General features: G+C 32.5%; 1 protein-coding gene across 1 annotated transcript; it reads left to right on the top strand.

Moving 5' to 3' along the window:
- Window positions 1-4804: 4804 nt before the first annotated feature.
- Window positions 4805-8557, top strand: LOC104093148 (ethylene-responsive transcription factor RAP2-3). The gene is made up of 2 exons (XM_009598863.4): window positions 4805-5098; window positions 7823-8557. The coding sequence occupies exons 1-2, from the start codon at window positions 4873-4875 to the stop codon at window positions 8368-8370; spliced, it is 774 nt and encodes a 257-aa protein (XP_009597158.1). The 5' UTR covers window positions 4805-4872; the 3' UTR covers window positions 8371-8557.
- The last annotated feature ends 5649 nt before the right edge of the window (window positions 8558-14206 follow it).

The following is a 14206-nucleotide window of genomic DNA, read 5'->3' as shown; positions in this document are numbered from 1 at the left end:
CTTCTAACTTTTCACCCCAACATGACTGATTTGTTTCACCTTTTTTTGATAAAAATAATTATTCTTGCAGCAAGATATATAGTACTTTTAAGAAATTAAAACTGAAACTAAAAGATAAACCTAGGATATGAATGGACAGTTTTTAATTTGCATTTAATAAATGTATTGGTCTTGTAGTGAATTAGTAGAATGAATTTAGTCTATAAAGCACTATTCAATAACACCTACAATAACTACAGTTAGATGGAACAATTTTCTCATATTATATTCACATGTTTCAATTTAAAAAATAATTATTTAATGAAAGGTCTTTTTCTTATTCAAGGACAAAAGGGTCAATTAATTTTTGAGGGATATTTTAGTAATTCAATTCTCAATTTTGGGCTTCACACTTATAATATATATATATATAAATTTATGTATAATAAATATAAATCTATGTATATCAACTAGAAAAAATAAATAGTAAAATCGAACAGTTATATGAATCAAGAACTCCGTCCATGCGTCTATTTGCAGATGAGTCGGCCCAAGGCACGAAGTATGAGCTTGTAACAGTAAGTTAGTCACCATTTTAAGCAACAAGTGTTCATAATTCCCTAAAACCCTCAACCCTTTGGAGTTATTGTTCTTTTGGTTAATGATTTAATTGTGAATTGACGACTACTTTCTATAAAGGATCCTTAAGAGATACGTTACTAATTGTTAGTACAATTCTTGTACATCCATATGGACGAACTTGTGAGTTTTCTGGCAATTAGTTGGCCCCACACCACACGCATTGCTGTTTATGGAGCTGGAGTGGTTTGTTAAGAGAGGGAAGGAGGAAGTAAAAACATTTAGAGTCTGTTTGGAAAGCCACCTAAGAATTAGATTTGGTATAATTACACAGTTTGACATGTTTGTTTAGCCAAATAATTACTTGATCAGCATGAAATTGAGTGTAATTGGAGGGGTGTAATTACACTCTCCAATTCTCAAGGGAGATGTGAGAATTTGTGGTAATTACACTCTTTAATTACAAGGTTGCTTTTTTAGTTTCTTTCTTTTTTGTTTTTATTTTAATTTATTTTCTTTATAACTTTTTATTTCTATTGTTTTAAATTTTTAATTTTATTTTTACTTTTTTTTTAAAATTTTAAAATATATTTTTCTTTGTACATTATTTATCTTCATTTCTCTATCTTTTACTTCTTGTGATTCCATGTAATTGCTTATATTTTATTTTATTATTCTATTTTTTAAAATTACACCTCCTAATATTAGAAATAATGTGTCATTAACAAACTTGACATATAATGAGTGATGCAATTAAAGTGGAATTTCGTTGTTGAATGTGGTTATAAACTTATTATGTTTCCAAATCTTAAGTTGGAGCATTATTATGTTAGAATTTGACATACGTTAAACTTTTTTTTTTGAATTTTAGAATTGTGTTATATTCATGGCTCCAATTTACTTGTTTTAGTAGTATTGACTCACATTGCATGTTGTTCATTTTTTAGTTAGAATTGATAAATTAGTTTTGTCAAATATTTGAATAATGTTATGACATTATATTTATAAATATTAATTTATTTTATCAAACGTCAATTTCATGATATTCTTACAAAATGTATGCTTTTAGTTTTTGTAAGTGTCTAAACTAAATATTATTAATTTAAAAAATATATAATTTTTTTTACAGTATTAGTTATAAATATATGATTACTAATTAATGTATATTCACGAAAAAATATACATCCTAAATACCAAATATAATATCATTTATACTTATAAAAATTTATAGGCATATGTTTACTATATTAACTTTTAAGTTTTGATAATTAATTCATTTAAAATTTAATCTAACTGTGTAATTACACTTGTGCAATAAAATAATAAATTTATAATTACACTGTAATTATACTATGATAAACAAACAAGTTATCGTAATTATATAACTATATAATTACTAGGCTGTTAATTACTACCTTAGTAATTACACCAATTTCAATTATCCGGTGGCTTTTCAAACAGACCTTTACTTTTCTTAGTAGGTTTACTTAACACGAATAAAGATTAGTCGGATCAATAAATGCTTAAAGTGAAAAATGAAGAAGAAAAGAAAAGAACAAGACAAAAGTATAGGGTCAAATTTGAATATATAATACAGAACTATAACTATTTGGAGCAACAATAAAGTTGTTATTGTATGACCTATAGGATAATTTCTATACATCACATTAGAGTGTGGCCTTTTTCTGGACCCTACAAACAGTAGCAGAGCCCGAATTTTCACTAAGGGTGCCAAAATTTAATGAAATAGATACACGAAAAAGTCAAGATGACTCCATAGATAGTTTATATATATAAAAGATAATTTTTACCTATCTAAACAGTGTAGTTTTCGGGCGAAGGGGTGTCCGTTGACACCCCTTGGAGCTATATAGCTTCGCCACTGCCTACGAATACGGGATATCTTATAGGGATAATACATAGGTTGCTCCCTGAACTTGTGCCGAAAAGTGAGTTTTCATCCCAACCTTTACGAGTGTCGTTTTTCCATCCTATACTTGTTCATACTGAATTTAATTCATCCTTAAATGAAATGTGGTACAACAAGTGAAGTTACTCTGTTCAAACAGCGTAGAATGTCAAAAAAGCCTTAAAAGTAGCTTAATTGTCCAACTTGTACTTTCTTGGCTCCTTCCTCTCTCTTTTTAGTAACTTTTTAGTACTCTTCTTTTACTTTGCTTATTCTCCAAATTTCTCATATCACTTTCTCTGTCATTTCTTCTTCTATCACCAAGTGATCCTCTTTACTGTCTTTTCCATAAAATCAAAAGCTAATCAACTCTATAGAAAATATTTTCTTAATTCATATTGGTATTGATTATTAACTAGGACAAGGAGAAAAAAGGAATAAAAATGAGTGTTATTTTGTTGGGTCCTTTTGCTAGATCTGTCCATGATGGAACCTGTGTTTTGTTGGTGGAAAGGTGTTTTGGGGCCTGTTATGGCGGTCCAATAATTTAAGTAACTATACTTCAATTCAAACTCAAATAATAACACTATTTGATCGTTTTATATATTTTTCTTCTTCGTTTGCCGAAAAAAATTGGAGATGGCAGCAACCACGACTATATGTGTCGGGGGGGAGGGGGGAGAGAGAAAAATTTGTGTAAAAATAGTAAATAAAGGGGGGAGACATTAAAAAGAAAAAATAACTGAAAAACAAAAAAAATACTTGACTCTCACATAGTTCTGATGAGGCTGCTGGTAGAACATGTAAAACAATACTCTCCACAAGAATAGTTATGTATTTGTAACGAGGAATTAAATTCAGTATGAACAAGTATAGGATGAAAAAATGACACTCGTAAAGATTGGGGATGAAAACTCACTTTTCGACACAAGTTCAGATAACAACTTATGTATTTTCCTTATGCCTTTTTCTTACTTATATTCAAATATTTCTCTTTCGCAAAATTATTCCACGAACAAATATTTTATCCCCATACACAATTGAAGGAGATATGCACCCTGATTAAAAAGGTTTAGGAGGTAAAACTTGAATTTAACCAAAGTTAAAAGTGGGTGAATTTTTTTGACTTCTTATAATGATGCAAGTGATGAAAGAGTTTTGAAAGGAATGCAGTGTTTGAAAGCAGTCCATTTGCTACGACCATGATCTCACCCTCCAATTAGCTTGGCCCTCTCTTTACCGTCTGATTGTTGTTTCTATTATTATTTTTACCTCCACTTGCTACCAAGATGCCAAATTGCTACAGATTTGTCGTTACCCTCACTGATTGCTGTAACCGCTTATTCCTGTAAGAGAAATTTGCACTTCTAGTCCTTTAATGATTGATGAAAATTTTAATATGTTCCTCGAATAGTAAATATATTTAGTCCTTAATTCATGGATTTGATCGATTTTTAGATAAAATATGTCATGTGAAAACTATTATTAGCCTCTAAGTTCTCTTATTAACAGTATAACGTATTGTTTTGAGCTCTTGAGTTCGTGGTCAATGTCTATTCATATGATAACTCTTTTGTATGGCCCAATTGGTTTGGAGGGCGGTCGTCCATATAGATGACTTGGGAACGATCCCCCTCAATGCCTTCTGGGTCGAGCCTGTCGCATATGGCTTGCCTTGTGCGGTTTATATCTCATGTGTAGTTTGCGGACTATTATACAGTGGGAGGTTTATCCAGTGCGCACAGAGTACTCACCCGAATGACATAGACTGTAACGGCTGCGAGTTTTCCAGGAGTTCCAAAAAAAAACAATTAGTAATTGTTATTGTTGTGTAACAACAATATTTTCATTAAAAAATATATTTGTGACACAATCATAAATATAACATCTTTATCGATAAAAAACAACGTGAGAATGACTATATTTGATTGAGATGCTACCATTACTGCTTCAATTTTCTTTAGTGAATGAAATGAGTGCATAAAAAAAATCAAATATGAATATCAATCATATATGTATTTGGGGTGACGTTTATAATTGGAATTAAATACTAAGCTATCTTCTCAATATATTTATAAAAAGTTGTCAATAAAGTGATGTGAAATTACGATACATGACTAATCGAATTGGTGTTATTGACTTATTTCAGACTAAGATGAATTAAACCATCTCAAATATTTAAGTGAAGGGAATGGGGCAAAAAGTGCATATTCCAAGCAATTTCAGGTTAGATGTGCTTACCTGGATTATAACGAGAGACAAAATTACATTTTAATAGTTAACTAAAGGACTAAACTGCAATTGTCCTTTCCTATAAATAAACACTCACACCCAAGCACAATTTACACCGTCTCTTTCCATTTCTTTCTCTTAAAAGAAAAAACATCTCAATAACAAAAAGAAAAATGTGTGGAGGTGCCATAATCCCCGACTATGAACCCGTCGGAAACCGCTGCCGGAAAATCACTGCTAGTGACCTCTGGGCTGAGCTTGACCCTATCTCCGACTTCTGGTCTTCCTCTTCCTCTTCCTCCTCCATTGCCGGCAAATCTGATTCCGTTCAGTCGTTAACCCACTCCTACAATAAGCCTCAGAAATCAGATTCCGGCAAACTTAATCAACTCGAAAAAGGTGCGATAATGCTCTTATACTTCCTCTCTCACATATATGATTGTGTTATACTCACTCCGTATCGTATCAATGTATGTGACTACTGTGACTTAACACGAAATTAAAAAAAGAAAAATTGTGATCAGAAATACTACTCTATGTCATAATATTTGTTGTTCAGAAACATTTGTGCGATTATAATTTTTTTTTAATAAATGGGTAAAATTATTAAGGATAAAATGATAAGTTTTAAAATAAACAAAATGGGAGGAGTGTAATGATAGTCTTATAGTACTATATATCTGATGATTCTTCATCAAAAGAATATATTTATCTGATGATTATTTTCTCGGAACTAACACGCGATACACTCGTGTCCCGTACGGTTTCTGTAAAAACAAACTATTTTTGGGAACTCAAGTAAACATTCAAATTTATAATTTATTTATCTTTTTTTATTTCAGATTTTCTGTGTCTTTTCTAAAAGTTAATCCATATCTAATTTTCAGGTTATTTTGTACGTTATTACCTTAAATTTTATGAAATAAAATCTAGAGAAACCGCACTAGAGTCATATAATATTTTAAATTTTTGAAACCATTTTAAAATAGTTTTAAAATATCCAAGTAAGATGAGTTTGAAAATAATATCCATATATTACTCCATATCTAGTTTTCAGATGATTTTGTACATTATTACCTTAATTTTATGAAATAAAATCTCGAGAAGCTGCACAAGAGTAATATAATATTAGTATAATTTTCTTTAAACATTTTAAAATAGTTTTAAAATATTCAAATAAGAAATCAGTGTCATAAATGGGACAGACTGCCTAAATCAAATACTAGTAATATTTTTCTTACAGGTAATGTTATTTCGGTTTATTTTTTATTCAAAGGAATTATAAATAAAAGATACTATAAATATTAGAAAAATAATTGAAAATTCATTGGGATTAAGAGGGAATAAATGCACACGCATCAAGGGAAAGACTATAGCTAGTACACGCATAAACAACATATGTTTTCGTATTTCTATTGCATCAGGATGTATACAAGAATTTACTCGCAGATTTCCTCTAAATGTTTTTAAAAAAATCATTATTTAAATTGCTGCAAAGATGTGATTTCTAAGTTTATGTTCTTTAAACTCATATTAATACGAGTATCGGCCGGTAGTTGCGTTTATCTATTTGAACATGTGTTCTGTTTCAGATAAAACAAGTCAGAATTACAAAAATCAAACTAATATATTTAGGACCCGTTTGCCATAGATTTTGCCAAAATAAACTTGGGTTTTATTTGGCAAACACATGTTTGGCCATAGATTTTGCCTATATTTTGGCCAAATCCCAAGTCCCAAATCCCAAAACCAACTCAATAGCTGGTTTTGGGTCAAAATATCACTATTATATTTTTTAAAACTTGTCCCAAACTTTTATATTTTATAAAAGAGCCCACCATTTATTATTTTGTAACGATATTGCTTCGTCTTCTCGGTCATCTGATAGTGTATCATATAGTTCATTATAAAAATGATAATTTTGTATCAAATTTATTTATGTTCAGGACTATAGTTTGCGATAATATAATGAATGTTATTGATAATGGTACTGTTAGGTATTTGTGATAGTTTTTAGAACTTGTGGGTATAAGTCATGTTTCATGTTCTTCCAAATCAAACTTCACCCAAAACGGATGTCCAAACACATTTTCATCTTCAAATCAAACTTCACCCAAATAAGAATTTTCAGAATAAATTTGGGAATCTATAGCCAAACGCTAGCTTAATTTCTTGTCGTTTTCAAGTCAATTAGTATCATACTTGAACTAATCAAAACCGAACAAAAAGGAGAAGAAAAGAAAATCAATCACAATATATATATATATGGTGTGTGTGTGTGTGTATGTAGAGAGAGATGCTATATATACAATTTTTTTTTTTTTTTTGTGGTAATTAAAAAGGTTGTGACCACTTTCCTATAGTAATTATTTCTTTGCCTTTTAATTGCTTTATTTCTTTAATTATTTTGGAGGTTAGTTCAAACTAAATGCTTGTATTTTTTATATTGATATATTAGTTTGAGGAAAATTGTTAGTTGTTCCCTTGTCCCAATTTTTGTGGCACCATTTGGATTTTGAGTCAATTTCTTAGTTTTGGCCATGAATTTCGAAATAAAATTTTGAAAACTAGTCATAATAATTAACTTTTCAAAATATTTAAAAGGCATATGGAAAATCAAGGTCAAAGAAAAGCTCGTTTGATTCTTAAAATTCGAACGGCGCCACGTAAATCGGGACTGAGGGAGTGTAATATATTTCGTGTAATTTCTTTTTAATCCAAAGTTAATTATTTAATCCGATTTAGCTCCAAATATCGACCAAAAAAATGATCCCAGATAAAGTAAAATCATAAGAAGGTGAAATTAGACATCAAAGTTCAAGTTTACCAAGAATTAAGATTTACTTTATTTAGGATTATAATAGAACTAAGTAAATAGTCTCTTTTTGCATGTATATCGCACAGGCCATTTCATGTGACAGACTTGCTTCCCAGTCCGTGTCAACTAATCATATGAAACCACCACTTATGGGAGCAGAAGTTGATCAATAACTTTAGTGATGTCAAATGAATTGACTTGATTAATGTGGTTTTTGAAGACTCAAAATAATGGAAGTGAAATAAATCCAGAGTAGTTGTGTTTAAAATGTTTAGCAGGAACCCTTATAAAGAATAAATCTGCAGGTACAATAAGTGTGAAGGTTGAGAAGGAGAGCAGTGGCCCAAGGGCGAGGAAGAACAAATACAGAGGAATAAGGCAGAGACCGTGGGGAAAATGGGCTGCTGAGATACGTGATCCTCAGAAAGGCGTCCGCGTGTGGTTAGGTACATTCAACACGGCTGAGGAAGCTGCCAGGGCATATGACGAGGCTGCAAAGCGAATCCGCGGTGACAAGGCTAAGCTCAACTTTCCAGAGCCACCTTCGCCACCAGCCAAGCGACACTGCACTAGCACCATCCCTGATCAGCCCACACGTTCTGACTTAATGTCTCAGAAACCGGCCTCAATAATGTTGAACTATGGATATGAAAACCAAACACCCTACTACCCCATGGAAATGCCCGCTGCTGAGGATCCTCAACATCATGATTATGAGCTCAAGGAGCAGATTTCCAACTTGGAGTCATTCCTGGATTTAGAGCCAGACTCAGGGATCGTCGATTCTGACCCCCTCAATATTTTTCTGATGGATGACTTTGCTGCAACTCAGCAGCAGCAGCTGTTTTACTGAACACTGTAAAAATTATCATATACTACTAGTTAATTTCATCCTAAGTTGTTTGGTGTGCGTTTTCTGATGAGTGACTAGTTAGCTTTTGGTAGTACGTAGTACAATGCAGAAAGTACATACAATAATAAGTTGCGTGCCTTTGCATGCAATTTGTAATATTAATGTCATGTTGTTTTGTGCTGTTTTACTGTTTATGGTTTCTAAATCTTGGATTACGCTTATGATGTTTGGTGCATGCATTTTAATCTCTACTTTTGGACATTAAAAAAGGTTATTGAGCATTATGTTGGAGTATAAAAGATTATTCTGTCTCTATTAAGTAATAGTGCTTTATAGCTAGGTGATGGAGGACATTAGAAAGTTAAATAAAATACTTGTCGACGAATATACATTGAACCTCTTTAGAAACATCTATAATGGAATTAGGATTTAGATTGGGAAGTTGATTTTGTAATAATTTGATGTTTGAACGCTTTTAAACAATATTATAACATTTTTTAAAAGTTAGACATTAATTTATAACCTGTTTGGCCAACTTTCTAATATTAGCTTATTTTGAGAAATTTTTCTGAAAAGTACTTTTTTAAAAATGATAAGCAATTTGTGTTTGACTAATTAATTTGAGAAACACTTTTGAGCATTAATTTGTATTTGATCAAGTTTTAAAAACTGTTTTTAAGTGTAACTTTGTCAAAAGTGTTTTTCAGAAAAGTGCTTTTGGAAAGACTATTTTTTTATGCTTTTCGGAAATTGCTTCTGCTTCTCCTAAAAAATATTTTTTTTCTTTCTAAAGTTTGGCCAAATACCTCAATTTTTTTTTAAAAATACTTTTGGTAAAAAAAAAAAATACTTCGACCCAAAAAACAACTTCCGGCGACATTTACGGGCAGCCCTAGATTATTCTAGCAACGACAAAAAGCATATAACTTAAACATATCTCAAGATCATGAGTGTTAAATCATTAATAAAATGTTGCAAAAGGTACAAAAGTTACAGTAAAAAAATTTACGAGTTCGGAATCAAAGTGTGGTTCTTTTGGACTCATACGACACAAATAGATAAAAATAAATAAATTGTGTACCATTTTATATATAGCACGGTTATTCACCGCGCTATATCTTAACATCACGTTTGTCCGTTAAGGTATAGTGTGGTGAATACTATATATAAAATGTGGCCCCACCAATAATTCATGGCTCCACCAATAATTCATTTGTACTTAACTGACCCACTAATAATTCATATGGGTACAGAGCCTATTATGCATGCACTATACATCAAATAATTGTACCCCCAGACTGGTTTTTTTTCTTATTTAAGGAGTTTCAGAATTTGGTAAAAATCCATTCAGGACCTTCAAGTCTTCCGAAATATTTGTTCGTTAAGTTATTTTGCATTTTATCATAATATCCAAATAGCAAAAAATTAGGGTTTCATTATATTGGGGGGGGGGGAGGGGGAGGGGATGAAGTTGTGGCGGAGAATAACTCAGTACGCTATAATTGTTCTCCACAGTGTCATGTTAAGTTACCACTTACAATGGAGTACGATAGATTGGTATCGTTATGTAAAAAAATAAGTGTGAGCAAACGTTCGGTCAATATTAAAGTAACCGGAAGATATCTATATTCTGTTACTCCGCAAGGGGTTGCTTGTTATGCTGAGTTTAACATCGAATATGATGAAACTCTGACAGATTTTTTGAGGACTCCAAATGAATACCGGAAACTTCTTGTGATAAAAATGTTGAAAATGTACGTCAAGGCTGAAGACGTTCGCAATAATGAGGCTTCGCAAAATAGGGATATCCCTCAATCATTGTGTGATTTTGCCGTTCGCAATAATGACGTTCGTAATTATCCGAATAGGTTCCACGTGAAAGAGTTTGGCCAGATCTAAACTTATCTCCACGGGCGAATGCGGAGCGATGACATACTTTCTCCCCAAGTTTACATAATCCACAAGCCGAGTGGTAAACTTTAATTTTTCTTTGTGTTACGATATTTATTTTTATGTATTAAATTTATATTAACACTCATATATTCTATAGAGGGTACCAGCCAGATATGGATTTTACAAGTTGTGAACCAACAGACAGTTGGAATATGCGTAGTTTTGATGTGTTGGATCATGGTGGTCCATATGGGAGTCATCATCAACAGGATAATGTGCATCATGGGATATCAACACATTATTTTGTAAGTGAAGTAATAAAGTTTATATGTAATGTTTGGATAAATTTGAAAAATTCATTATTTTATTGGATGTGCAGTGAAAACGAGCAACTTGAAGGTCATGTCCTTACTCAATTGTCCGAAGATGTCATATTTAATTGGGATCTGGCAGATGCGCAGAGTTAGGAAGATGATAGTGATTATGACAAAAATGCTGATGAGTCTGGAGATGACACCCCCTTTCCTGATGAGGGTGATGATGATGAGGACGAGAATGATGAACCTGATTTGATGAGGGAGCATGCGCCACCTCCCGTTAGACCGAGAGTGTACGAGTCCCATGTGCCGTTTCATTTAAGGAAGATTCCCTACCATTATCAGTTGCCAAGTATGCCGGATGTCGATGCCCTCACAAGGGATCTTGACGAAATTCGGACAACAATATGGCATGAATCTAGAGCAATTATGTTGTCAAAGGGCATGCTTTTTGCTGGTAAAGCGCGCCTAAGTAGGGCGGTGCGAATGTACATCATAAAAGAGTGTCGTGAGATCGTGGTTCTTGAGTCATCTCCGGAAGTATACAAAGTTATTTGGCGTAGATGGTTTCAAGGTTATAATTGGATGTTGCGTGCGAGAAAGTTGAAAACAAATATGTGTATTATGGGAAAATACATTGGCATCCACAATTGTGAAATGGACACATTCAGTAGGAATCATTTTAACTTGAATGTTGACTTGATTTCTCTTGTCTTGATTTCACACATTGAAGCGTCCATAAAGTACAAGATCAAAGAGTGTATAACATCTGTCCACCAGGTATATGGATGTACCATTACCAAAAGAAAGGTATTTTTTGGGCATAAACGTGCGTTTGAAATTATTTATGGTAACTGAAATAAGTCATTTGCTGCTCTACCCAGGTACATGGTTGCATTGCAATACTTTAACCGTGGGACTATTGTAAAATGAAAGCTTGAGCGGAGTCCGAGAATACTAGAATACATTTTCAGATATATGTTCTAGGCATTCAAACCAGCCATTGATGGTTTTGTGCATTGTCGGCCGGTAATATCCATAGACGACACTCATGTCTACGGAAAGCAGGGGCGGACCTACGTTGTGGGTTGAGGGGTCACGGGACATTGTTAGTCTCGGCAAAAATACTGTATATATATGTTATATATATCTATCCATATATATGGGACCCAATAAATATTTGAGTTGTGCCCCCAAACAGAGAAAAGCTGATGGAGGAGTGGTTGTGTTGGGCAATTAAATTCGCTCAATGGCTGGATGACGAGGGTTCGAAACCCTACTTCAGCCTTTTCTCCTTTTTGTTTTAGTTCTTGGAATATAACAGTTTTTATACTTAATAGTTAATACTCTGCAAATTGCTTTATTTTTAACTTTTATCTTCTTTTTGAATTCAACTATAGCTTAGTACTAATATACATAATAGTCAACTTAATTAGTTTTATTCTTTTTCAAATCTCTACCTTAAAATTAAAAGCCTCAAATTGCAACATATCGCTCCACAAATAGAAAAATTAGAATTTTTCTACAACTGCCTTCTTCAACAATCACTTTGACTCTGACTCGGCAATGACAACTGAGAGTTTGAAACCCTTGTTCAGTTATTTGACTATTAACATACCCATAATCTTGATTTCTTTACTAAATTTTGATAATTTAAAGTTTGGACGTCCTTTTGATCATTGGCCTCTTTTTCATTTATTAAAATACTAATCATACTTAATCAAACACCTTCCCTTCCTATAGCATCCATTTTACGAAAAAATCTCTCTTTGTTCGGTGCTTTCTTTTTCTTTAGAACTTCTTTTTGTTTATATTTGAATGGTAAGTCATCATAATATTAAGTTTTCAAAGAGTTGCACATCAAATTTTATTGCTAGTAATTAGCATACTGTGGTGCACCCGTCTTGCTCTAATCCTGGGTCCGCCTCTGACGGAAAGTATGATATTAAGTTGTTGATCGACGTTGCAGTAGATGCTAATGGAGGTATATTTCCCCTAGAATTTGCTATTTGTGCTAATGAAATCCAAGAGACGTGGACATTATTTATGAACCACTTGAAGGAGCACGTTGTCAGACAACGTTTAGGTATTTGTCTAATATGTGATCGACATGGCGGTATTTTAAGTTCTATACAGAATTTGCATGCATGGCATGAACCGTATGCCTACCACTGTTACTGTGTTAGGCACTATAAAGCTAACTTCTAGAGGGCTTATCCGAATAAGGACTTGCATGATTTAATGTGGATGACTGCAACAGATCGCCAAGAGTATAAATTCAGGAGGCGAATGGAATTGATTAGGCAGGAAGACCCAGAAGCCTATCGTTGGTTGATGCGACATGAGTTTGACATGTGGACTTTGTATGCGGATGGTGGTAGAAGATGGGGAACTCTGACTACAAATTTGTCAGAGTCTTTCAATGGGTTATTGAAGTCTGCAAGTGGATTGCATGTCACTGCCATGGTGCGGATGTTATTCAAGCAGATGGCAGAGAGGTTTGTTGAAAGATCTAGAGGTGCATCGTCATTGATGGAAAGAGGTGTTGAATTTATGCCACAACCAATGAAACGATTTGAGAAATATAGGAAGCGATCACACTGGCATTCATTTTTGCAGTATTGCAGTGAGCGAAATATTTTTGAAGTTCGGACTGGTCTGCATCATAACCGCGAGAATAATACACGCATCGTCAATGAAGCCAGAAGATTATGCTCCTACGAAAAATGGTCAATCTATCACTTGCCATGCTCACATGCCATGAAGTGCTTTCAACATACAGGTTTTGTGGCAACGAAGTATGTTGATAAAGAATATAGTGTTGTTGCATACTTAAACACCTATAGTGGACAGTTGTAACTAGGAGTGTACATGGGACGGGTTGGTTCGAGTTTTTCAATTACCAAACCAAATAAATTGTCTTGGATTTTTAAATCTATAAACCAAACCAAACCAACAAAAGTCGGGTTTTTCAATCTCGATTTTTTTTCTCGATTTTTTTGATTTTCTCTGGTTTTTCGGATTTGTTTCGACAAAATCTTCATAGCATAAAATTTATAATTTGTGTTCTAATATTTTTTAGGTCCTCGTAGGATAAAATTAGATAAGATGTTATCCAATAAAATAATACAAAATAATGTGAGATAAGTCATGATTATATTAAAATAGTCAACAAATCGCATAAAATAAATATTGCTAACTAATAAGCCATAATAAAAATAAACATAATCTAAAAGTACTAAATCATGTTAAATTAAGTAAGAATAATAAGTACTAAGTATTAAATACATGTCTAAATAATATTAAAAGTAAGTTATGCATTTTCACTATCTAAAATAATGAAAAACTAAGAAAATAAATATCCAACACTATTGTCCTTCTTAGTATTGAATTGAATTTTTTTGTTAGCATTTTTATTGATTTGATTTTGCTTTGGACTTTATTTGAGTCACTAACTTTTATGGGCTATAAAACATATTTGACCATTCAAAAATTCTAAATCTAAGCTTGAAATAATACATTATAAGAGAGAATTATGAAAAAGTTTAAAAACTATTTATAAATTACATTAGAATAATTATTTTTATGTAGAAAACATTTTTAAAACTTGTATACATGTAATGTAG

This window comes from Nicotiana tomentosiformis, chromosome 9, assembly GCF_000390325.3.
Source record: "Nicotiana tomentosiformis chromosome 9, ASM39032v3, whole genome shotgun sequence".
Taxonomy (NCBI): Eukaryota; Viridiplantae; Streptophyta; class Magnoliopsida; order Solanales; family Solanaceae; genus Nicotiana; species Nicotiana tomentosiformis.
Note: the sequence above shows the minus strand (reverse complement) of the source record. Positions and strands in the feature narration are given on the sequence as shown.